This window comes from Heterodontus francisci, chromosome 7 (assembly GCF_036365525.1).
Source record: "Heterodontus francisci isolate sHetFra1 chromosome 7, sHetFra1.hap1, whole genome shotgun sequence".
Lineage (NCBI taxonomy): Eukaryota > Metazoa > Chordata > Chondrichthyes > Heterodontiformes > Heterodontidae > Heterodontus > Heterodontus francisci.
The window spans coordinates 135,066,088-135,090,548 of record NC_090377.1 but is presented as its reverse complement, the minus strand read 5'-3'; the positions used below and the strand labels follow the sequence as shown (position 1 = coordinate 135,090,548).

Below are 24,461 nucleotides of genomic sequence, written 5' to 3'. Positions count from 1 at the left end.
TGGTTGGCACAGACTCGGTGGGCTGAAGGGTCTGTTTCAGTGCTGTATCTCTAAATAAAAAATAAAAAATATGTCTAGGGCCAGTCCTTAAGTATTCTGGGATGCATACCATCGGGCCCTGGGGATTTATCGGCCTTCAATCCCATCAATTTCCCCAACACCATTTCTCTACTAATACTGATTTCCTTCAGTTCCTCTCTCTCACTAAGCCCTGTGTTCCTCAACATTTCTGGTATGATATTTGTGTCCTCCTTTGTGAAGACAGAACCAAAGTGTGCATTTAGTTGGTCAGCCATTTCTTTTTTCCCTATAATAAATTCCCCTGTTTCTGACTTTATTGGACCTACATTTGTCTTCACCAATCTTCTTCTCTTCACATACCTATAGAAACTTTTACAGTCAGTTTTTATGTTCCCCGCAAGCTTGCTCTCGTACTCTATTTTCCCCTTCTTAATCGACCCCTTGGTCCTCCTTTGCTGAATTCTAAACTGCTCCCAATCCTCAGGTCTGTTGTTTTTTTCTGGCAAATCTTCCTTGGATCTAATGCTATCTCTAATTTCCCTTGTAAGCCATGGTTTGGCTACCTTCCCTGTTTTACTTTTGCGCCAGACAGGGATAAACATTTGTTGCAGTTCATCCACGCGCTCTTTAAATGTTTGCCATTGCCTTTCCACCGTCATCTCTTTAAGTAACGTTTCCCAATCCGTCATAGCCAACTCGTGCCTCATACCTTCGTAGTTTCCTTTACTAAGATTCAGGACCCTAGTCTCAGAATCAACTATGTCACTCTCCATCTTGATGAAGAATTCTATCATATTGTGGTCGCTCATCCCCAAAGGGTCTCGCACCACGAGATTGTCAATTATTCCTCTCTCATTACACAATACCCAGTCTAGGATGGCCTGTTCTCTAGTTGGTTCCTCAACGTATTGGTCCAGAAAACCACCCCGTATACACTCCAAGAATTCCTCCTCTACGGTATTGTGACTAATTTGATTGGCCCAATCTATATACAGATTAAAGTCACCCATAATTACAGATGTTCCTTTATTGCATGCATCTCTAATTTCCTGTTTAATGCCATTCCCAACATCACCACTGCAGTTTGGGGGTCTATATACAACCCCCACTAACGTTTTTTGCCCCTTAGTGTTTCGCAGCTCTACCCATACAGATTCCACATCGTCAGAGCTAATGTCAGGACAGCACTGATTCACAACATTCTGGCATATGCTGGGCACGCCCACATGGATGTCCTTTTCCTGATGGATGCCATGTGGGCTGTGTTGGAAGTGGCTGGTGGTGTAGGAGCTCCAACAAAATGGTAGTCAGCCCCTCTATGCTGCCTCATGAAATTCTCACCCACAATCAAATTTGTTAGAATTAAGGAAGAACAGAGGAGCTATTATGCTGCTGGGTGTATACTCTAGGCCACTAAACAGTAGGAAGGAGATAAAGAAGCAAATGTGCAGGTAAATTTCATAAAGATGCAAGAACCACAGAGTTGTAATCATGGTGACTTCAATTATCCTAATATGCACTGTGATAGAAATAATATAAAGGACAAAGAGGGGTTGGAATTCCTGAAATGTATACAAGAGAACTTTCTTAATCAGTATGTCTGCAGCCAATGATAGAGCAAGAAGTACGGCATGTAGTTCCAGGGGGATGAGGTGGAGCATGTTTCAGTGGGAGTGGATTTGGGTTTAGAATAGTTATGGAAAAGGACAGGGAACAATTAGATGTAAAAATACTCAACTGGAACAGGGCTAATTTCAAGGAGTTGAGAAGGGACCTGGCCCAGGTGGATTGGAATCAAAGATTTTCAGATAAAACAATAAATGAGCAATGGGAGAAAGCGATCGTAAGAAATAGAAGCAGGAGTAGGCCATTCGGCCCCTCAAGCTTGCTCCACCATTCGATAAGATCATTGCTGGCCTTAACTCCACTTTCCTGCCTGCCCCCTATAACCCTTGTAGATCAAAATGTCTAACTCAGCCTTGAATATATTCAATGACCCAGCCTCCACTGCTCTCTGGGAAGAGAATTTCAACGATTAATGACCCTCTGAGAGAAGAAGTTCTTCCTCATCTCACTCTTAAAAGGGAGCCCTCTTATTTAGAAATCGAGTCCCCTAGTTCTAGACTCCCCCACGAGGAGAAAAATCCTCTCAAGCCCTCTCAGAATCTTATGTATAAGATCACCTCTCATTCTTCTAAACTTCAATGAGTACAAGCCCAATCTGCTCAAACTTTCTTCATAAGAGAACCCCTTCGTTCCAGGAATCAACCTAATGAACCTTCTCTGAACTGCTTCCAAAGCAAGTTTATCCCTCCTTAAATAAGGAGACCAAAACTGTATGTATACTCTAGGTGCAGTCTCACCAACGCCCTGTATAATGCATCAAGACTTCCCTACTTTTATACTTCATCCCCATTGCAATAAAGACCAACATTCCATTTGCCTTCCTAATTACCTGCTGTACCCACATGCTATCTTTTTCTGATTCATGTACAAGGACATCCAGATCCCTCTGTACCACAACAATCTGCTTGTAAATAATATTCTGCTTTTCTATTCTTCCCACTAAAGTGGACAACCTCTCATTTTCACATCTGCTCACTCACTTAACCGATCAATGACTCTTTGTTGGCATTTCATATCCTCCTCATAACTTGCTTTCCTATGTTTGTATCATCAGCAAATTTGGCTACAATACACTCGGTGCCTTCATCCAAGTCATTAATATAGATCGTAAATAGATGAGTGCCCTGCAGCAATCCAGTAGTTAGTTTGCCATCTAGAAAATGCCCCATTTATCCCAACTCTCTTGTTCCTGTTAGTTAGCCAATCCTCTTTTCCAAGCTAATATATTATCCCCCAACACCATAAGCTCACCTTATCGAATGCCTTTTGGAAATCCAAATACGCTACATCTACTGGTTCCCCTTTATCCACCCTGCTTGTTACATCCTCAAATAACTCTAATAAATCTGTCAAACATGATTTCATTTTCATAAAACCATATTGACTCTGCCTGAATGCTTTGTGATTTTCTAAATGTTCTGCTGCTACTTCCTTAAAATAGATTCCAGCATTTTCCCAATGACAGATGTTAGGCTAACTGGCCTATAGTTTCCTGCTTTCTGTCTCCCTCCTTTTTTTGAACACAGGTGTTGCATTTGCAGTTTTCCAATTTGCTGGGACTTTTCCAGAAGCTCGGAAATTTTGGAAGATTACAACCAATGTGTCAACTACCTCTGCAGCCAATTCTTTTAACAACCTAGGATCGGGTGATTTGTCAGCCTTTAGTCCCATTAGTTTTCCTAATACTTTTTCTCCAGCGATAGTGATTGTTTTAAATTCCTTCCTCCTTTTTGCCTCATGATTTTGCTATGCTTAGGATACTTTTTGGGTCTTCGACTGGGAAGACAGATACAAAATTCTTCTTCAAAGTCTCTGCCTTTTCCTTTTTTTCATTATTAATTCCCCAGTCTCATCCTCTAAGGGACCAATGCATACTTTAGCATTTATATGAGATAGTTTGTGTATGGACTAAACACATTCCCACAACTGGGAAAGAAAGGGCATCCAAAACTAAAGCTTTCTAGATGAGTACAGATATAGAAATTAAATGAAAAAAGAAAATGGAAACAAGATTAATGTTAAGTTCATAATTCAGAACCAGGCAGAATATAGAAAGTGCAGAGAACTGAAAAAAGTAGCATAAAAGGGAACCCAAACGTGTTTTGTGAATATATAAATATAGAAGGATGGCCAAAGGAAGGGTGGGATCAATTAGGGAGCAAAAAAAGAAATCCTCTGGAGGTAGTGGGCGTGGCCGAGGTACAAACTTAAATACTTTGCATCCGTCTTCATTGAAGACGATGCTGCTGCCAATGTTACAATAACAGGAGGAGGTATTAAATTCTTGGTAGAATAGTCATCTGGTCCTAATGGGATGTATCCTAGTTTGCTGAGTGAAGTAAGGGTAGGAATAGCTCTGGCCACAATCTTTCAATCCTCCTTAAATATGGGAGTGGTGGCGGAGGATTGCAAATGTTACACCATCATTCAAAAAAACAAAGGAAAGGGATAAGTGCATTGATAGGAAATTGGCTAACAGAAAGCAGAGAGTTAATGGCAAACTTTTTTTTTATTTCCAAAATATACTTTATTCATAAAAATCTGTAAAAATTACATTGCCAAACAGTTTCCAAACAGCACCAAAAAATACAAACATTGCAAGGGAGATCAGTTTCCTTCAATACTGTCATGAGTTTCTTCCCAACCCTTCCGTTTCACAATTGTCATGTCAATTACAGTTTTACATTTACAGCAATTGAGAATATTAACGATACAGTTCGAGGGGTTTCCCATTGAGCCAGCCCCTCAGTCCAGCTTGGTGGGGGAACCTTACACTGTGGTCTTTCCCCATTGAGCCTTTGCTGCGGCTGCCCCAAGCTTTAGTGCGTCCCTCAGCACGTAGTCCTGGACCTTGGAATGTGCCAGTCTGCAACATTCGGTGGTGGACAACTCTTTGCGCTGGAAGACCAGCAAGTTTCAGGCAGACCAAAGGGCGTCTTTCACCGAATTGATAGTCCTCCAGCAGCAGTTGATGTTTGTCTCGGTGTGCGTCCCTGGGAACAGCCCGTAGAGCACAGACTCCTGTGTTACAGAGCTGCTTGGGATGAACCTTGACAAAAACCACTGCATCTCTTTCCACACCTGCTTTGCAAAGGCACATTCCAGGAGGAGGTGGGCGACCGTCTCTTCCCCACCACAACCAACGCGGGGGCACTGTGCGGAGGGGGCGAGACTTCGGGTGTGCATGAAGGATCTGACGGGGAGGGCCCTTCTCACCACCAGCCAAGCTACGTCTTGGTGCTTGTTTGAAAGTTCTGGTGATGAGGCATTCCGCCAAATGACTTTGACGGTCTGCTCGGGGAACCATCCGACAGGATCCACCGTTTCCTTTTCCCGTAGGGCCTTGAGGACATTCCGTGCAGACCACTGCCTGATGGACCGGTGGTCAAAGGTGTTTTTCCACAGAAACTGCTCCACGAAGGATAGGTGGTACGGCGCCGCCCAACTGCATGGAGCGTTCCGCGGCAATGTGACCAGGCCCATCCTTCGCAAACCCGGGGACAGATAGAACCTCAGCACGTAGTGACACTTGGAGTTTGCGTACTGGGGATCTACACACAGCTTGATGCAGCCGCACACGAAGGTGGTCATCAGGATGAGGTCCACGTTGGGTACATTTTTCCCGCCCATGTCCAGAGATTTGAACATCATGTCCCTCCGGACCCGGTCCATTTTAGATCCCCAGACGAAGCGGAAAATGGCTCGGGTGACCACCACAGCGCAGGAGTGGGGTATGGGCCAGACCTGCGCCACATACAGCAACAACGTGAGCGCCTTGCACCTGATGACCAGGTTCTTACCCACAATGGAGAGAGATCACTGCCCCCACATGCCCAACTTTTGTCGTACCTTGGCTACTCGCTCCTCCCATGTTTTGGTGCAGGCCCCGGCCCTTCCGAACCATATCCCCAGAGTAATGGCAAACAGTTGTTTTTCAAACAGGAGGGAAGTGTAATGTTCCCCAGGTGTCAGTGTTGGAATCACAGTTCTTTTTAACATATGTTAATGTGCTGGTATACAGGGCATCATTTTAAAGTTTGCAGATTACAAGAAATTTGGAAATGCCACGAGTAGTGAGGAAGGTAGTAACATACATCAGGGCACAAACTGGCGAAATGGGCAGAAAATGGCATTTTAATTTTAATAGAGAAGTGTGAAGTGATGCATTTTGGGAGGAAAGGTGAGGAGAGGCAATATAAACTAAATGGTACAATTTTAAAGGGGTTGCAGGAATAGAGAGTTCTGAGCGTGTACGTACAGAAGTCTTTGAAAGTTGAGAAAGCCATTAAAAAGGCATACTGGATCCTTGGCTTTATATATTGGATATGGAGTACAAAAACAAAACATTTATGCTAAACCATTCAGCCCCCAGCTGGAGTATTGTGACCAGTTCTGGGCATCACACTTTAGGATGGATGTCGAGGCCTGAGAGAGAGTACAGAGGAGATTTATGAGAATACCAGGGATAAAATAGTTATGTGGGAAGACTATAGAGAAACTTAGGTTGTTCTTAGAGCAGAGAAGGTTAAGGGGAGGTGTTCTAAATGATGAAGGGTGTTGATAGAATAAATAAGGAGAAATTGTTTCCACTGGCAGGACAGAGATTTAAAGTAATTAGCAAAAGAATCGGAAAGATGGAGAATTTTTTTTATACAATGAGTTATGATATGGAATGCAATGCCTGAATGTATGGTGGAAGCATATTCAATAATAACTTTCAAAAGGGAATTGGATAAATACTTAAGGGGAAAATGTAAGGCAATGGGGAAAGAGAAGAGTGGGACTAATTGGATAGCTGGAGCTGGAGCTGGAGCGGCGGCTGGGGACACCGTGGAGCATCCGCGAGGCGGAGAGTATCGTGGATAGCACATATAGAGAGGGGGTCACACCTCAGGCTCAGACTCCACAGGCAGGAAGGGAATGGGTGACCACCAGGCAGAGTAACAGGACTAGGCAGACAGTGCAGGAATCTGCCGTGGCGATTTGAGGAAGAACTTTTTTACCCAGAGGGTGGTGACAGTCTGGAATGCCCTGCCTGGGAGGGTGGTGGATGCAGGTTGCCTCACATCCTTTAAAAAGTACCTGGATGAGCACTTGGCACGTCATAACATTCAAGGCTGTGGGCCAAGTGCTGGCAAATGGGATTAGGTAGACAGGTCAGGTGTCTTTAATGCATCGGTGCAGACTCGATGGGCCGAAGGGCCTCTTCTGCACTGTATTGTCCTGTGATTCTATTCCCCTGCAAAACAGATATACTGCTTTGGATACTGTTGGGGGGAATGGCCTCTCAGGGGAAAGCAGCAACCCCCAATTCATTGCACCACGGTTGGCTCTGCTGCACAGGGGAGGAGTAAAAAGTGTGGGAATGCAATAGTTATAGGGAATTCAATTGTAAGGGAAAAGATAGGCGTTTCTGTGGCCGCAAACGAGACTCCAGGATGGTATGTTGCCTCCCTGGTGCTAGGGTCAAGGATGTCTCAGAGCAGTTACAGGACATTCTGAAGGGGGAGGGTGAACAGCCAGTGGTCGTGGGACACATTGGTACAAACGACATAAAAGTGAAAAAAGGATGAGGTCCTAAAAGCAGAATATTAGGAGTTAGGAAGTAAGTTGAAAAGTAGGATCTCAAAGGTAGTGATTTCAGGATTACTACCAGTGCCACGTGCTAGTCAGAGTCGAAATAGCAGGATATATTGGATGAATACATGGCTGAAGAGATGGTGTGAGGGGGAGGGTTTTAGATTCCTGGGACATTGGGACTGGTTCTAGGGGAGGTGTTACCAGTACAAACTGGACGGGTTACACCTGGGCAGGACTGGGACTGATGTCCTAGGGGGAGTATTTGCTAAAGTGGTTGGGGAGGGTTTAAACTAAAATGGCAGGGGGATGGGAACCTTTGTAAGGAGTTGGAGGAGGGGGATCAAGGACAAGAACAAAAGACAGTAAGGGGAATAAGAAAAGTGATGGGCAGACAAAGAAAGGGCCAGAATCGAACAGGGCAACAGTGAAAAAGAGTGGGAAGGGGACAGGTAATGTTAAAAAGTCAAGCCTTAAGACTTTGTGCCTTAACGCGCAGAGCATTCGCAATAAAGTGGATGAATTAATCGCGCAAATAGATGTAAACGGGTATGATATAGTCAGGATTACGGAGACATGGCTGCAGGGTGACCAGGGATGGGAAATGAACATCCAGGGGTATTCAGTATTTAGGAAGGACAGACAAAAAGTAAAAGGCGGTGGAGTTGCATTGCTGGTTAAAGAGGTTAGTAATGCAATAGTGAGGAAAGAAATTAGCTCTGATGTTGTGGAATCTGTATGGGTAGAGCTGAGAAATACTAAGGGTCAAAAAAGTGGGGGTTGTATACAGACCCCCAAACTGTAGTGGTGATGTTGGGAATGTTTAGTTTAGAGATACAGCACTGAAACAGGCCCTTCGGCCCACCGAGTCTGTGCCGACCATCAACCACCCACCTATACTAATCCTACACTAAGCCCATATCCCTACCACATCCCCACCTGTCCCTATATTTCCCTACCACCTACCTATACTAGGGGCAATTTATAATGGCCAATTAACCTATCAACCTGCAAGTCTTTGGCATGTGGGAGGAAACCGGAGCACCTGGAGGAAACCCACGCAGACACAGGGAGAACTTGCAAACTCCACACAGGCAGTAACCAGAATTGAACCCGGGTCGCTGGAGCTGTGAGGCTGCAGTGCTAACCACTGAGCCACTGATTGGGTAAATCAAATTAGTCACAATACCATAGAGGAGGAATTCATGGAGTGTATACGGGATGGTTTTCTGGACCAATCTGTTGAGGAACCAACAGTGGTTAGCACCGCAGCCGCACAGCTCCAGGGACCCGGGTTCGATTCCGGGTACTGCCTGTGTGGAGTTTGCAAGTTCTCCCTGTGTCTGCGTGGGTTTTCTCCGGGTGCTCCGGTTTCCTCCCACAAGCCAAAAGACTTGCAGGTTGATAGGTAAATTGGCCATTATAAATTGTCACTAGTATAGGTAGGTGGTAGGGAAATATAGGGACAGGTGGGGATGTTTGGTAGGAATATGGGATTAGTGTAGGATTGGTATAAATGGGTGGTTGATGTTCGGCACAGACTCGGTGGGCCGAAGGGCCTGTTTCAGTGCTGTATCTCTAATCTAATCTAATCTAGAGAACAGGCCATCCTAGACTGGATATTGTGTAATGAGCGAGGAATAATTGACAATCTAGTTGTGCGAGACCCCTTGGGGATGAGCGACCATAATATGACAGAGTTCTTCATCAAGATGGAGAGTGATGTAGTTGATTCTGAGACTAGGGTCCTGAATCTTAACAAAGGAATCTACGAAGGTATGAGGCGTAAGTTGGCTATGATGGATTGGGAAATGTTACTTGGTGGAAAGGCAATGGCAAACATTTACAAAGTGCATGGATGAACTGCAACAATTGTTTATTCCTGTCTGGTGCAAAAGTAAAATGGGAAAGGTAGCCAAACCATGGCTTACAAGGGAAATTAAAGATAGCATTAGATCCAAGGAAGAGGCATACAAATTCACCAGAAAAAGCAACAGACCTGAGGAAAGGGAGCAGTTTAGAATTCAGCAAAGGAGGACCAAAGGATCGATTAAGAAGGGGAAAATAGAGTACGAGTGTAAGCTTGCGGGGATCATAAAAACTGACTGTAAAAGTTTCTACAGGTATGTGAAGAAAAAAAAGATTGATGAAGACAAATGTAGGTCCCTTACAGTCTGAAACAGGGGACGTTATTATGGAGAACAAAGAAATGGCTGACCAACTAAATGCATACTTTTGTTCTGTCTTCACAAAGGAGGACACAAATAACATACCAGCAATGTTGGGGAACACAGGATTTAGTGAGAGAGGAACTGAAGGAAATCATATTCGTAGAGAAATGGTGTTGGGGAAATTGATGGGATTGAAGGCCGATAAATCCCCAGGCCCTGATGGTATGCATCCCAGAGTACTTAAGGAAGTGGCCCTAGAAATAGTGGATGCATTGGTGGTAATCTTTCAAAATTCTATAGACTCTGGAACCACTCCTACACATTGGAGAGTAGCTAATGTAACCCCACTATTTAAAAAGGGAGGTAGAGACAAAACAGGGAATTATAGACCAGTCAGCCTGACTTCGGCAGTGGGGAAAATTCTAGAGTCCATTATCAAAGATTTTATAGCAGAGCACTTTGAGAATAGTGGTAGAATCGGGCAGAGCCAGCATGGATTTACAAAAGGGAAAACATGCTCGACAAATCTACTAGAATTCTTCGAGGATGCAACTAATAAGAGTTGATAAGGGGGAGCCAGTGGATGTGGTTTATTTGGAATTTCAGAAGGCTTTCGACAAAGTCCCACATAAGACATTAGCGTGTAAAATTAAAGCGCATGGGACTGGGGGGAGGTAGTGTATTGTGATGGATAGAAAATTGGTTGGCAGACAGGAAACAAAGAGTAGGAATAAACGGGCAGTGACTAGTGGGGTACTGCAGGGATTGGTGCTAGGACCCCCCAGCTATTCACAATATATATTAATGATTTAGTTGAGGAAACTAAATGTAACATCTCCAAATTTGCAGATGACACAAAACTGGGTGGGAGGGTGAGTTGTGAAGCGGATGCGGAGAGGAGTCAGGGTGATTTGGACAAGTTGAGTGAGTGGGTTAATGCATGGCAGATCCAGTATAATGTGGATAAATGTGAGGTTATCCACTTTGGTAGCAAAAACAGAAAGGCAGATTATCTGAACGGCTATAAACTGAGAGAGGGGAATATGCAACAAGACCTGGGTGTTCTCGTACACCAGTTGCTGAAGGTCAGCATGCAGGTGCAACAGGTGGTAAAAAAGGCAAATGGTATGTAGACCTCCATAGCGAGAGGATTCGAGTACAGGAGCAGGGATGTCTTGCTGCAATTATACAGGGCCTTGGTGAGGCCACACCTGGACTATTGTGTGCAGTTTTGGTCTCCTTATCTGAGGAAGGATCTTCTTGCTAAGGAGGGAGTGCAGCTAAGGTTTACCAGACTGATTCCTAGGATGGCGGGACTGACATATGAGGAGACATTGAGTCGGTTAGGATTATATTCGCTGGAGTTCAGAAGAGTGAGGGGGGAATCTCAGAAACCTATAAAATTCTAACAGGACTGGACAGGGTAGATGCAGGAAGGATGTTCCCGGGGAAGTTCAGAACCAGAGGTCATAGTCTAAGGATACGGGGTAAACCTTTCAGGACTGAGATGAGGAGAAATTTCTTCACCCAGAGAGCGGTAAACCTGTGGAATTCGCTACCACAGAACGCAGTTGAGGCCAAAGCATTGTATTTTCAAGAAGGAGTTAGATATAGCTCTTGGGGCGAAAGGGATCAAAGGATATCGGGGGGGAAAGGGGGGGGGTGGGAGGAGCGGGAACAGGTTACTGAGTTGGATGATCAGCATGATCATAATGAATGGCGCAGCAGGCCCGAAGGGCCGAATGGCCTACTACTGCTCCTATTTTCTATGATAGCTCCTTCAACAAACCAGCACAGGCACAATGAGCCAAATGGCTTCCTTCCTTGCTGGATCAGTCAATGATTCTATGAACATTAAATAGTCAATAAAATCTCACACCACTTGGGTTTTCGTCATTTGGTATCAGTCTGCATTTGGGTGTTTATTTGGCAGGGGGTGGGGTTTGCGCTAGTCCTGAATGAAAAGCTTCACTACTGGAGAATGGAGAAAGTTCCCCCCACTGTCAACATGAAGTTTTCCCAAATCAGGCACAGCACAAGTGAAAGGTATAGTTGCCTGCGTACAGGCCAGAGACAGAGCAAAGATCCCTCATGCGTACTCCAGGAAAAATAATTGCTCATAAATGAAAGCCAGCACTGATTTATTAAAGGTGACTCGTGTTTGACTAACTCGATAGTTAGTTGATGAAGTAACAGACAGAGTTGATGGACTTTCAGAAGTCATTTTATAAAATACCACATTATAGACTTGTTAGCAAAATTGAAGTCCATGGGATTAAAGGAGCAGTGGCTGCATGAATAAGAAATTGGCTAATGGACAGAGTAGTGGTGAGTTAAATAAAATCAGAAAATGCTGGAAATACTCAGATCTGGCAGTATCTGTGGAGAGGGAGAAACAGAATTTCAGGTTGATGGCCTCATCAGATCTGGGAAAAATTAGAACTTTTTAAGAGGGTGGAAAAAACACAAGGGAACGTCTGTGATACAGTGGAAGACAGGAGAGATTAAATGACAAGAGTTGGTGGTACAGGGCCAAAGGGAGTTGTAATGGGACAAGAAATAAAAGATGCATCTAGAGGTGCGGACGGCAGAATGATGAACAGCTGCTGTTCAAAAGCAAAACCGAGCAAGACTGAAACATGCAAAGCAAAGGAAACAAAATGGGGGCAGAGAATATGTTCTTAAACTGAACTCAGTGTTGCGTCCAGAAGGCTGTAAAGCATCTAATTGAAAGATGAGGTACTGTTTCTTAAGCTTACATTGAGCTTCACTGGAACACTGCAGTAGGCCGAGGACAGAGAGATCAGCACGAGAGCACGGTGGGCAATTAAAATGGCAGGCAACTAGCAGCTCAGGATTACGCTTGCAGACTGAACAGAGGCGTTCTGCAAAACAGTCACTCAATCTGCATTTGATCTCCCGATATAGAGCAGACTGCACGGTGAGCAGAAAATATAGTATATTAAATTGAAAGAAGTACACTTGCCCTTTTATCTCCTCACCATCAGAGACCTCAAACACTCCTTCCAGGTGAAGCAGCAATTCACATGTACTTTCAATTATGTAACGTAAGTGATATGTTTGCAGGGTCAAACTGTACCAAGTATTGGACAATACTTCAGTAGGTTTCTTGAATGCAGTAAGCACTACTGAAATTATGCAAAGGCAGTTGGTACGTCTCCCAACTCCATCGAGTAGATGGATATAATTTATCTTCAGCTCTCAAACAACTTTAAACAGCACTTTACTGGAGTCGCCCAGACATCCTTTTAAACTGCCAGTGGTTCGACATTGGCCAGGTTTTGATTCTTGGGAATTTCAGCTTCCCTTCGGGGCACCAAATAGTTCAGTCCCCTCCTTGTACACAAATTGGCCCACAACAAACAACTATTGTGTAATATAACATTTATTCGCACATTGTAATTCTAAGAATATGATCAACACAAATACATATTCCATTCCAGTACAGTGCACAAATATATCACTATCACTAGATTAGTCATACATATTATGCAAATTAGTAAATCAGATTCATTGTAATTTCCATTTTCTCAGTTCCAGTTCTTCCACTGAATCGGAGAAGATTTATCAGCTGTCACCATCTACCTCTGGGACTTGCACTGAACTCTCTAATGAAGCACTCATAAGTGATGACTGATGCAAGGCCCCAAAGCTTTGTATGATGGCGATTATGGGTTAATGAGTCAAGTAAGAATGCACAAGTATTCTGCAGACATCAGCGAATAGGATAAGGTGGATCTAAGTGATACAAGAGTGATGGCAATATTTACTTACTAGGAGCAATGGAAGGGTCAACAAAAAGGATTTTTACTTTACATCCCACCTGTGTTTAATGCTGCCACCGAGAAATAAGTGTTTGATTAACATTAAAGGAGCAACAAATCTGATTTGTAGTTTGCAGTCCAACTGTACAGTTTGTCACAATGTTCGTTAACTATCAGCCAGAGAGATCGGGGAGCACAAGCTATGTTTGATGTCATGAACTCAGCAACAGTGCGTTGTTCACCTTAGGCATATTAGATCAAATATTTTGTACATACAAGATTACATTTCAGTTAATAGGAAGCAGAAGCTTACTTGTGCTGTTTGGCATAAGGAAAAGTACCTGGTGAGAAGCCAAATAACAAGCTTGTCACGCTTCATGGGTTTTGATCATTCTCTTCCTTCATGGGAAGGGTTCAGAAATGTGCTAGGTTTAACCATGGCGCTTGAAGAAAGCCAATTTGCAGAGATTATAAAAACATAAGCTGCAGGCACTGAAGATGTTTATTAAAGCCAAATGGATCAATTCGTAGAATATCACAGCTCACTGTCTATTTGAAACTGATACAACTAAGGACCAGTTTACTCATCCCAAGCTCATAAAGCCAACCCGCACCTGGGTGGGGGCAGGGTGCAAAGCCACTTTTACAAATAGGCCAACTGGTGACTCTAATTGAGGAATGCGGTCACCTTTCCACCGGCTGGATCCGGAAAAGAGAACCATGGCAATCAGCCTTAACTGACCAGGGACAGTTAAAGCAGCCTACTACTAAGGACTGTATGGCACATTGATTTTTATTATTGATTCAATGAAACTCCTCAAGAACAAAGAAAAATTTGATAATTCTGTAAATTTGCTTGCTATATGTAACAACATAATTTGATTCAGATCTGGTCACATGAAACATTCAGTTAAAATCACTAGGGAGTCCAACTGATGCATCCTGTGTTGTTCTATCAGTTAATTACATTCTTTACCAACCCTGTGCCTGACTTTTGCATGTTGCCATGACTTGTGCATCTTGGAAGAAGCAACTTGGAAAAGCCATCGCCACCCTGACACTGGGGAAGGAATCTATGGTCCAAAATCTTGTTGATGTGCAATTAGATACCATATGAATCTTCAACAGGAGTACTGAAACCAACACAGACAGGTTTCCTGTCCTCGTACATATCTTGCCATATCACAAGAGAAGCGGCAATAATTAGAATACAAGCAGGCCCAAGCAAAAATCACATCTGGCAATTTTTGAGGGTCTTTCGAAGCTCCCAAAATGCCACCTTAAATCCAGGAATTTATTCTAGTTAGCAGCTGAAAACCTAAACCCAGACTGTCTCAGGCAGACCCAAAACATGTAGAAATAAGCTCAGAAAACCATGGTTCCATTGTTCTCTCATTAAGTTTGTTCAAAACCAGGTTCAAGTCCCAAGTAGAGATCCCCTTCAGCACAACTCTTCCCCATGCAATGGGTCACCATCAGATTATATTTCCCCTTCCCTCTGCTATGCCTGCCTGAAATGGGCAACACACAGAAACACTAATTACATAGATTTTCATGAACTTGGAAGAATTGCTTCCAGCAGTATTTACAGCTATAAAAGAGCCAATATCACATTACAGCAGTGTGTCGGAATAATGGACATGCGCAACTGTCAAGATACCTAAAGTCTACTCTAAACCTTAACTGGAGATTTCCTTGAAGGCCAACAGAATTACCACTGCACACTAAACCAACCCATACAAAAGTGATTGCCATGAAATAGAAACTCTGGGAGCAGCTGGCGTTATTTCTGAATGCGCCTTTGGGTCGAGGTCTTCTCGATATAGGATAGTAATGGCAGCAGCAGCAAGGGGTTTGGAGAATCAAGGCGTCCTCGGTCACAAATAACTATTAACCCCTCCCTCTTGTGAATGAAGGGTAAACAGAGGCAAGACGTACAGGAAATGTATCTTCAAGAGATCAATATAAAGCTTGTGCCAAGATATTAGAATGAAAAGATATTGAACTTTTTGGAAGTTTGATCCAATTACTGGAAGTGAATCTATCATATTTCACAGGGTTCATGTGCAGCAAGTTGCACATTGGCAGAAGCAATAAAGAAAGAAAGAGTCATCATTGATGGACATTTTTTGATGTTGCTAATCATACAGGGAAATCAATAAACTCAATGCCTTTTGTGTAATCAATTTAGCTCCAAAGGGACTATAACAGTTGGCAGATCTTCTCACTATCATACATTTGAGAGGGAAGATTCCACAGAGCTGGCCGATGATGTTATGGAAAACCAAATAATACTGCCCAATGACACTCTTTGCCACAAGTCTTCAGTTAATGGAGAGGGGTTGATTGGCCTGTCTCACCCTTATTTTAGAGGCTATTGTGTCAGCCAGGACAAATGCTGATTACCCAGTGATCTCCCCAGCTGCAAACTCCACAAATGTATCAGCGAAGACAGGATTGAGCTCGGGTGTGATTTTTCTATCGCCTCCCTCCACTGTGGAGTAAACACTTACATGTACATCATAAGAAAGGTCCTCTCATTGTACAACACTTTGGAGCACAAAGAAAAACTCTTCAGCAACCGGCCAGCTCTTTAACACTACTTTACAATTCTTCAGTAGGCCTGGGGCTGCCTAATGTGGGTAGGTAAATGTTGGAGTTTTGAGTTCTGGTCCTGCTTGTTTAGTTAATTGTTTAAGGAGCATCTTCCTGCAAAAGAGAATGGAGCAGAATCTCAAATAGAAAGAGAGGTGGTAGCTGTGATCTATCATTGCATGAAGTATCTGGGTCGGGATGTGGCGAACAGGTTGGTCCACTTGAATGTGCATCTTAGGTAAGTGCAAACTTTTCTCAGGATTAAATGCCTCAAACCAAGTATTGCTAAGTGATTCCAGTTTTAATGCTAGTGCACTGACCTTAACCCATCTGTTGCCTAGTTTCACACTAATGCAGTAGCACTTGGATAAGTTGTTAAACATCAAACATAATTGCTTATTGCAATACATCAGTGTTCTCGTCCTGCCTGTACAGTCCTGTGAAACGTTAACCAAGCACATGCTCTCTTGGCATCACCTAAGTAAATAAATTTTAAAAAAAGGTTTCTTTTAAAAGGAGAGAATCAATTGCAGTGGCTGATAGTTCCATTTATGGAGCTTAGAGGTTGGAGGACTGAATTCCCAGGCAAACAGTAAAGTATTATGCTGTATCAACATGCAGCATACAGCTTGCTCAGATCCCCACTTCCAAGGTTATATTCTTGCAAATTCATGATTAAATATAAATATCTGTGTAAAGGTTCCTTGACCGGAAACATGAATGATCCTTCTCTCTCCACAGATGCAGCCAGACCTGAGTATTTCCAGCATTTTCTGTTTTTACATTTCATTCCAACCCATATCTTTATTGTCCTCTTACATGGGGAGCCTCTCTTCCTCCAGAACTGCTATTGTCTTTTTGTCAAGAGGGGGAATGAAAAAGGAATAGGGCTTGAACATATTAAACAGATTGGGGATAAGTCAAAGGATGTATATGAGCTGCCTTAGTGATACGTAGGTGTTGCCTGAATTTTTTCACCCAAAAGGACAATTAAGTTAATGTGGACAATATAAATCAGTGTAAGAGACAGCTGCATGCATCTCTGGAGAGATATATGGTGGAAAGGCAAATGGAATTGATCTCTCAGAAAGGGACTGGCTTCTAGAGCCCAATGGTTTTTTCGTGTTCCTAAAACTTGTTATATTCTTACACAACTAGAATTATCAGACAGGCACACACTGATCATTAACCCAATTGGGAACATGTACACACCTGACCATTCCCTACATTATAAAAAGTTAATCTGACAACTATCTTATTGTTTTAAGTATTCTACCAGCAAGGGTGGCCTACTGGAATATATGAACACATTCATCAGTTTGTTTCGTCAGAGTTTGAGCTTGATAGTCTGTGCACTGCTAGGATAAAGGCTTGTGAATCGCCCCAGAGTCCATATGGGGAAGACGATTCTGTAGGAGGTATAGCTGATCGCACAGGTTTTATTGAATACGCCCGCAATGTTCTCCTGTGGGGAAAGTGAGGAAAATAAAAACAGAAGAGTCAAATGCTAAGTCCCCAGGACAGAAACATAAACCACAAGAAAAAATTGTTCATTAACCTCCAGACAGCAGTGATAAAGTAGTGGGATACATCAACATAGAGATCAGAGAGGCTTGTTTCAAAAATATAGTAGTTATTATAGAAACATTTAATAATAGACTGGGAGGAGCAGAACAGATTAAATCCCAAAAGCTGCAGTGTATTCAGGACAGTTTTCTGGAACAACACGTTATTAAACCAACGAGAGAACAGGCCATTTTATATTTAGTTATGAGCAATGAGCTTGAATTAATCAATCTAACTGTAAGCGAACACCTAGTTAACAGTGACCATAATGCAACAGAATTCATTATTATATTTGAGAGGGAGAAGGGTGAGTCACGAAACAAGATTTTAAATTTGAGTAAGGCTGACTTTGGAGGGATGAGGCAGGAGTTGACCACATTAGACTAGACAAAACTATTAATGGATAAAACTATGAATGAACAGTGGGAGGTGTTCAAAAAATGAATTGATGGAATACAAGAACGGTACATAACTGTAAAGGGCAAGAGCTTCACCTGTAATTAAACAACCTTGGTCAACAAGGGAAGGAAGGAGATATTCTAAAACTAAAAGGGCTCATTCAAAGGCAAAGAACAGTAGAGATGCCGCAGACTGGGAGAAACATAAAGCACAGCAAAGGGATACAAAGAAAGTGGTAAAAGCTGCAAAAAAGGAATAAGAGAAAAAGAAACTGGTAAGGGATAGCAAGAACAACAGGATAGGTTTTAACAAATATATTAACACGGTGACCAAGAGTAATTTGAACCCCTTAATGACAGGCAAGGAAAATCAGGAAATGGCAGACATACTAAATAACTACTTTGTATTGGTCTTCACAGTAGATGATGAGGAAAAATGTACCAGAGATAGGAGGCAAAGTAGAGATACATCAAGGGGAGGAACTAACTTGATTCAATATATATAAAATTACGTTGATGGAGAAACTAATGTTGTTAAAGATAGACAAATCGCCAGGACCTGTTGGCTTCAACCCAAGGGTATTAATAGTAAGTGAGGAAATTGTTGATACATTAGTCATGATCTTCCAAAACACACTCTATTCAGGAGTTGTCTCCTTAGAAAATTCCCCAATAACACTCCCCTATTTAAGAATGTTAAGGGTGATAAACTAGGAAATTATAAGCCTATTAGTCCAACATCAGTTGTGGATAAGTTATTAGAATCCATTTTTAGGGACAAAGTGACTGAGCATTTGGACAAACATGAACTTATCAGAGAGCCAGCATGGATTTGTAAAAGTCTAATGAATCTAGCTGAATTTTATGAAGAGGTAACTAATGCAGTAAATAAGGGAGTGCCTATGGATGTTATTTATATGGACTTCCAGCAAGGTTCGACATAAGATTAACAAAAATGAGGGCACATGGGATTGGGATAATCCATTGCCGTGGGTAGGGAATTAGTTAGAAGGTATGAGACAGAGGGTAGGAATAATGGACATGTACTCCAATTGACAGGATGTGACTAATGGTGTCTCCAGGATCTGTACTGGGGCCACAGCTTTGCACTATGTATAAATGACTTGGATGAAGGAATACAGAGCCGTATATCTAAGTTTTCTGATATGACGGTTAGGGGGCACAGTAAATAGCGCTGATGGGAGCAGAAAGCTACAAAGGGTCATTGAGCGATTGGACAAAACTGTGGCAGGTGGAGTTCAATAAAGTGTGAAATCATTCAGCCTGAGCCCAAGAAAGATAGATCAGAGTATTTTGTAAATGTTGAGAAGCTGGCAACTGTGGATGAGCAGAGACATTTAGAGGATCAAGCACAGAAATCACTAAAAGCTAGTGGGCAGGTACAAAAAATTAAACGGCTAATAGAATGTCGGCCTTTACTTCAACTGGGCTGGAATACAAAGGACGGAAATTATGGTACAGCTTTACAGAGCTATCTGGGCTATTCAGTTCTGGGCACCACACCTCAAGGAGGATATACTGGAGGGGATGCAGCACAGATTCACCACAATACTAAGGCTAACAAGGTTAAATTAAGAAGACAGGTTGCAAAAACTAGGCTTACATTTCCTGAAACATAGAAGATTAAGGGATGATCTAATTGAGGTGCTTAAGATGGTGAAAGGATTTGATGGGGGGCAGGGGAAGATAGAAAGAAACTATTCCTTCTGGCGGGAGAGTCCAGAACAATAGGACATAACCTTAAAATTAGAGCTAGACCACTGCAAAGGGTAGTGGAAATCTGGAACTCTTCCCCCAAAAATGCTGTCGAAGCTGGGGGTCAATTGAAAATTTCAAAACTGAGATTTTTAGATTTTGGTTAGGGAAGAAGGCCAAGTGTTAAAGAAGCAAGTTAGTTCAGATGGAGATCAACCAGGAAAAAAAAACAATCCAACAGTACGGTGGAAGAGGCTTGAGGGGCTGAATTGCCAACTCCAGTTCCTAACAGACACTGCAAATTTATTAGAAAATCTACTAAATGCATCTTTCCCATAATTCTAATATTGGTAGCTGTGACCAATAGCTTGCCTATGGCTAGTGGCCATTGCTTACTTTAAGACAACAGTCATTTGGAAGCTACCAAATCCTGCTTTACTGCAATGTTAACATTTTCCCTTACGAAAATCTTGAAAACCCTAGAGGCAGCCCATGAGGCACCTCAGTTGCAGTAGGAGACTTTGGTCCCAACACAGCAAGGAAATCCCAACTGAGCCACGTCCAGCCTGAAAGTCCCAGCCATCTTAGCTGACAAAGCCTAGGCAACTCGTCTATTTTCCTCTTATTTCTCATTTGCTGGTCTTCCCGGTTTGAATTTTGCAAGCCTGGGAGAAAGAACTGCTCTTAATGCTGTAGTTTAGTGGATAAATCTTGTATCAGAACAGATATATAAACAGCTTGAGGTATGTGCAAATTAATGGGAGTTACAATTTCATTGTTCGTTACTGCTGAATGGAGGCCCTACAGCATGCAATTAAAGAACGCACAAAGAATGGCTTAACTCATGCTCCACAAGGATAAAAGAATACAAGAGCCTCAGAAACTAAGAAAGCGCAGAACAAAACAGGCCATCAAACCATTGCACATTAAATGGTTTTTGCATGTTTAAACATAAATATAATTACACAGTATCCTTTGATGCACAGGGCTAACTGTCTTACACAGATGATGAACTGAATGCATGCAAAACCTCAAGAAACCCCGTCCCTTGAGAAAGGCCACTTACCTGAGGCCAATCCCCATTTGGCAGTTGCTTATCCATCAGAAGTTTAATCCCTCGCTCTATAGCCCGTGTGCCAGGGTACCTGCACATAATTGCAGAGGAAAAGAGCAGAGAACCAGATCCGGGGGGGGGGGGGGGGCGGGGGAAATAAAGAGGGTAAAACAAAATTGAAATGTGGTTTTCACTCAGCTGAGCCAGAAAAATGCATCATGCACAATGCAAGGTGGCACTTGTAATAATCCAAAGACAGTCTGCACAGCAATTCTTACACTTCAAGAGTTTTGACAATGTACCATGGAAGTCACCGTATCATTGTACGTGCTGCAAAGCAGCACTTGGTGCACTGACTAATTATAATAAATTACTGAAGCCAAAGAGAATAATGAGACAAATAATGAATACAACAATGTCATTATATATTAAGATACTGGCTTTTAATATGTGCAGGCCAGCTGAAGTTAGCAAGAACGTTTTGAAGTTTGGCTTTAAGTAATGATAAAACAGCGTTCATCCAGGCTAATGGCCATTGGGCAAAGATAATATAGTCCCATTACTCAGCAATGCTGCCACCCAGCAAATACTTTAAAAACTGTTGCCATTACAAAGCATCAATAAAAGACGTGCTTTTATTTAGTGTTTTTCACAACCACCGGATGTTTCAAAGTGCTTTACAGTTAATGAAGTACTTGTTTTTTATTTTGGAAGTGTAGTCACTGTTGTAATGTAGGAAACGCAGCTGCCAGTAGGTGCACAGCAAACACCCACAAACAGCAATGTGATAATGACCAGATACCCTGTTTTTGTGATGTTCATTAAGGGATACATATTGGCCAGGACACCGGGGATAACTCCCCTGCTCTTGTTTGAAATAGTGTCATGGGATCTTTAACATCCACCCTAGCAAGCAGATGGGGCCTCGGTTTATTGTCTCATCCGAAAGACGGCACCTCTGACAGTGCAGTGCTCCCTTAGTACTACACTGGAGTTCCAGCCTTGATTTTTGTGCTCAAGTCCTGGGGCAGGATTTGACCCGGGACCTGGTGATACATAGGCCAAAATGATCACGGACATATCACTGGAATGGTTTTAAATGTGTTGTATTTCTGGCACTAACTTCTGATTGATGGATCAAAACAGATGCTTGTTCTATAAAGTTCAAAGTAGTGGTGATTGTGGGGATATTTAATTATCCAAATACCAATTGGGATAATGTTAGGGTAAAGGATAAGGAGGGGGAAGAATTTCTGGATTGTGTTCACGAGAACTTCCTTGACCAGTATGTTCTCGGTGCAACTGGGAAGGAGGCATTGCTGGATCTGGTGCTGGAGAATGAGGTGCGCCAAGTGTCTGTGGAGGAACACTTGGGTCAGAGTGATCATCGTATCGTCGGGTTTAGATTAGAAATGGAGAAGAGCAAGGAACAATCTAAAGTAGAACTTCGAACCAAATACTGACAGGAAAATCTGTAATGGTTATCTTTAAGGAGGAGATGTTTCAGGTACAGGCTAGGTACATTCCAAAAGGAGGGAAAGGTAGGAGACCCAAAGCCAGGGCTCCTCGGCTGACGAGGGAGATACAGAATATGATGAAACAAAAAAAAAGGGGGTGTATGATGCATGTCAGGTGAATTCTTCAAGTGACAATCAGGCCAAATGCGATAAGTTGAGAAGGGAAATGAAGAGGAAAATAAGATCGACAAGGAGAGAATATGAGAATAGAATGGCAGTTAACATAAAAGTGTGTAAACAGTAAGTGGGTAGTAAGAGGTGGGGTGGGGCCTATTAGGGACAAAGGTGGTGATTAGATGCTTAGAGGCATAAGGCAAGGCTAGAATACTTTGGGTGTTTACTAAGGAAGAGGATTCTGACAAAATATTGTTAGAAATGGAGATGGTAGAGGTAATGAATGGAGTGAAAATTGTACTGGAAAGGCTGGCTATGTTTAGAGTGGATAAGCTGTCTGGTCTAAATAGCTTGCATCCCAGCTGGGTGAGAAAAGTGGGGGTGGAGATAACAGAAGGTCTTGCCATAATCTTTCAATCTTCCCTGGATACAGGAGAGGTGCCAGAGGATTGGAGAGTGGCAATTGTGACACCCTTATTCAAGAAAGGTTGTAAAGACAGTCCTAGCGACTGGAGGGCAGTTAGTTTAGCATCAGTGGTGGGTAACATTTTAGAAACAATAATCAGGGGGGGAAAAAAAAATCAACTGGCACTTGGAGAGGTTTGAGTTAATTAAGGATAGCCAACACAGGATTTGTAAAAGGCAGATTGTGTTTGTCTAAATTAATTTTTTGATGAAGTAACAGAGAAGATTGATGAGGGGAATGCGGTGGATGTTGTCTATGTGGATTTTAAAAAAACACTCGACAAAGTACCAAATAAAAGGCTGGTCAACAAAATTGAGGCTCATGGAATAGGAGGGTCAGTGTCAGCTTTGATATTTAAAAAAAATTGGCTTAAGGACAGAAAACAGCAAGTCGTGATAAATGGTTGTTTTTCAGACTTGTCGACAGTAGTGTTCCCCAAGGGTCAGTGGTAGGCCCATTGCTTTTCTGATTTCGAAATGACTTGGATATTGGAATACAGAGTAAAATTTCAAAATTTGATGATACCAAACTAGGAAGTGTGGCAGACAGTGAGGATGATGTCAATCGACCGCAACAGGAGATAGATAGGCTAGCAGAATGGGCAGACGAGTGACAGGTGGAATTTAATAGAGAAGTGCGAGGTGATGCATTTTGGCAGAATGGATAGAGAGGCGCAATATAGACTTAATGGCACAGTTCTAAAGAGTGTGCAGGGACAGAGGGACCGGGATTCATGAGCATAGATGTTTGAAGGTGGCAGGACATAATGAGTAGCTAGCAATGCATATAGGATCCTGGGCTTCAAAATAGAGGTGATGAGAACAGAAGCAGGTAAGTTGTGCTGTATTTTTATAAAACTCTGGTAAGGCCACAACTAGAGTATTGTGTCCAGTTCTGGTCACCACACTTTTAGGAAGGATGAGATTATCCTTAAGGGTGCACAGGAGATCTACCAAAATGGCTCCAGGAATTTTAGCTACAAGATTACACTGGAGAAGCTGGGGTTGAGGGGAGAGTTGATAGAGATGTTTAAGATGACAAGTTTAGATAAAGTAGACAAAAAGCTGTTCCCATTAGCTGATGGTACAAGGACTGGGGCCCACAGGTTCAAGGTTTTGGGCGAGAGATACAGGACAGATGTGAGGAAGAACCTTTCAACACAGCGAGTGGTAATGACCTGGAACTCGCTGCCTACGAGGGTGGTGGAAGCAGAGACGATCAATGATTTCCAAAGAAAATTGGATAGGTACTTGAGCGAAATAAACTTCCAGGGCTATAGGGATAGTGTGCGGGTATTGGGACTAACTACAGGGAGCCAGCATGGACTCGATGGACCGAATGGCCTCCTTCCGTGTCATAATGACTATAACCAGTTCATTTCTATTATTAATGGGATATTGTTAAGCATGTTTGTGATAAACGGAAGCAAAGGTTTTTTTCAAATAAATCTCACAATAGACTCCTGTCTCACCTGGCAGCCATTAATCCCAATACTGCCCAACATGTATTGTGAACTTGGGACTTTGCACTCTGCACATATTTCCTTTGCTCGCATGATTCAAAATCTTCACCCCAGCCTCCATCCTCCATCTGTTTGGACAGCAGGAACTCACAGGCTCTGGTCACTGCTCTGCATGCAGCACTTGGTAAGGAAGAAAACTCAAATTTACAAATAGTGTTCAAGGCCAGAAGGGGGGGAAAAAAAATCATACAGGATAGGATTTCTGACAATATAAATTGACATGTTAAAATTCCAGACATAACTAATAACAGCATGCAAGTCCAATAAAGTTACTTTTGCCAGAAATATCCACGTTAGGGAGCTACTACATAATCTCAATTGCTGCTCATCACA

The 24,461-nt window shown here is 42.6% G+C and overlaps 1 protein-coding gene across 2 annotated transcripts in view; it reads right to left on the bottom strand.

The window, feature by feature from the left end:
* Positions 1-12,783: 12,783 nt before the first annotated feature.
* The window catches only part of lss (lanosterol synthase (2,3-oxidosqualene-lanosterol cyclase)), a 116,120-nt gene continuing 104,442 nt past the window's right edge, over positions 12,784-24,461 (bottom strand). For both annotated transcript variants that reach the window (XM_068036212.1, XM_068036213.1), the window contains exons 20-22: positions 24,078-24,248; positions 20,522-20,600; positions 12,784-17,240 (exon numbers count right to left, since the gene is read on the bottom strand). In XM_068036212.1, coding sequence (XP_067892313.1) covers positions 17,103-17,240; positions 20,522-20,600; positions 24,078-24,248 — 388 coding nt within the window. In that variant the 3' untranslated portion in view covers positions 12,784-17,102. The remainder of the gene's footprint in view (positions 17,241-20,521; positions 20,601-24,077; positions 24,249-24,461) is intronic.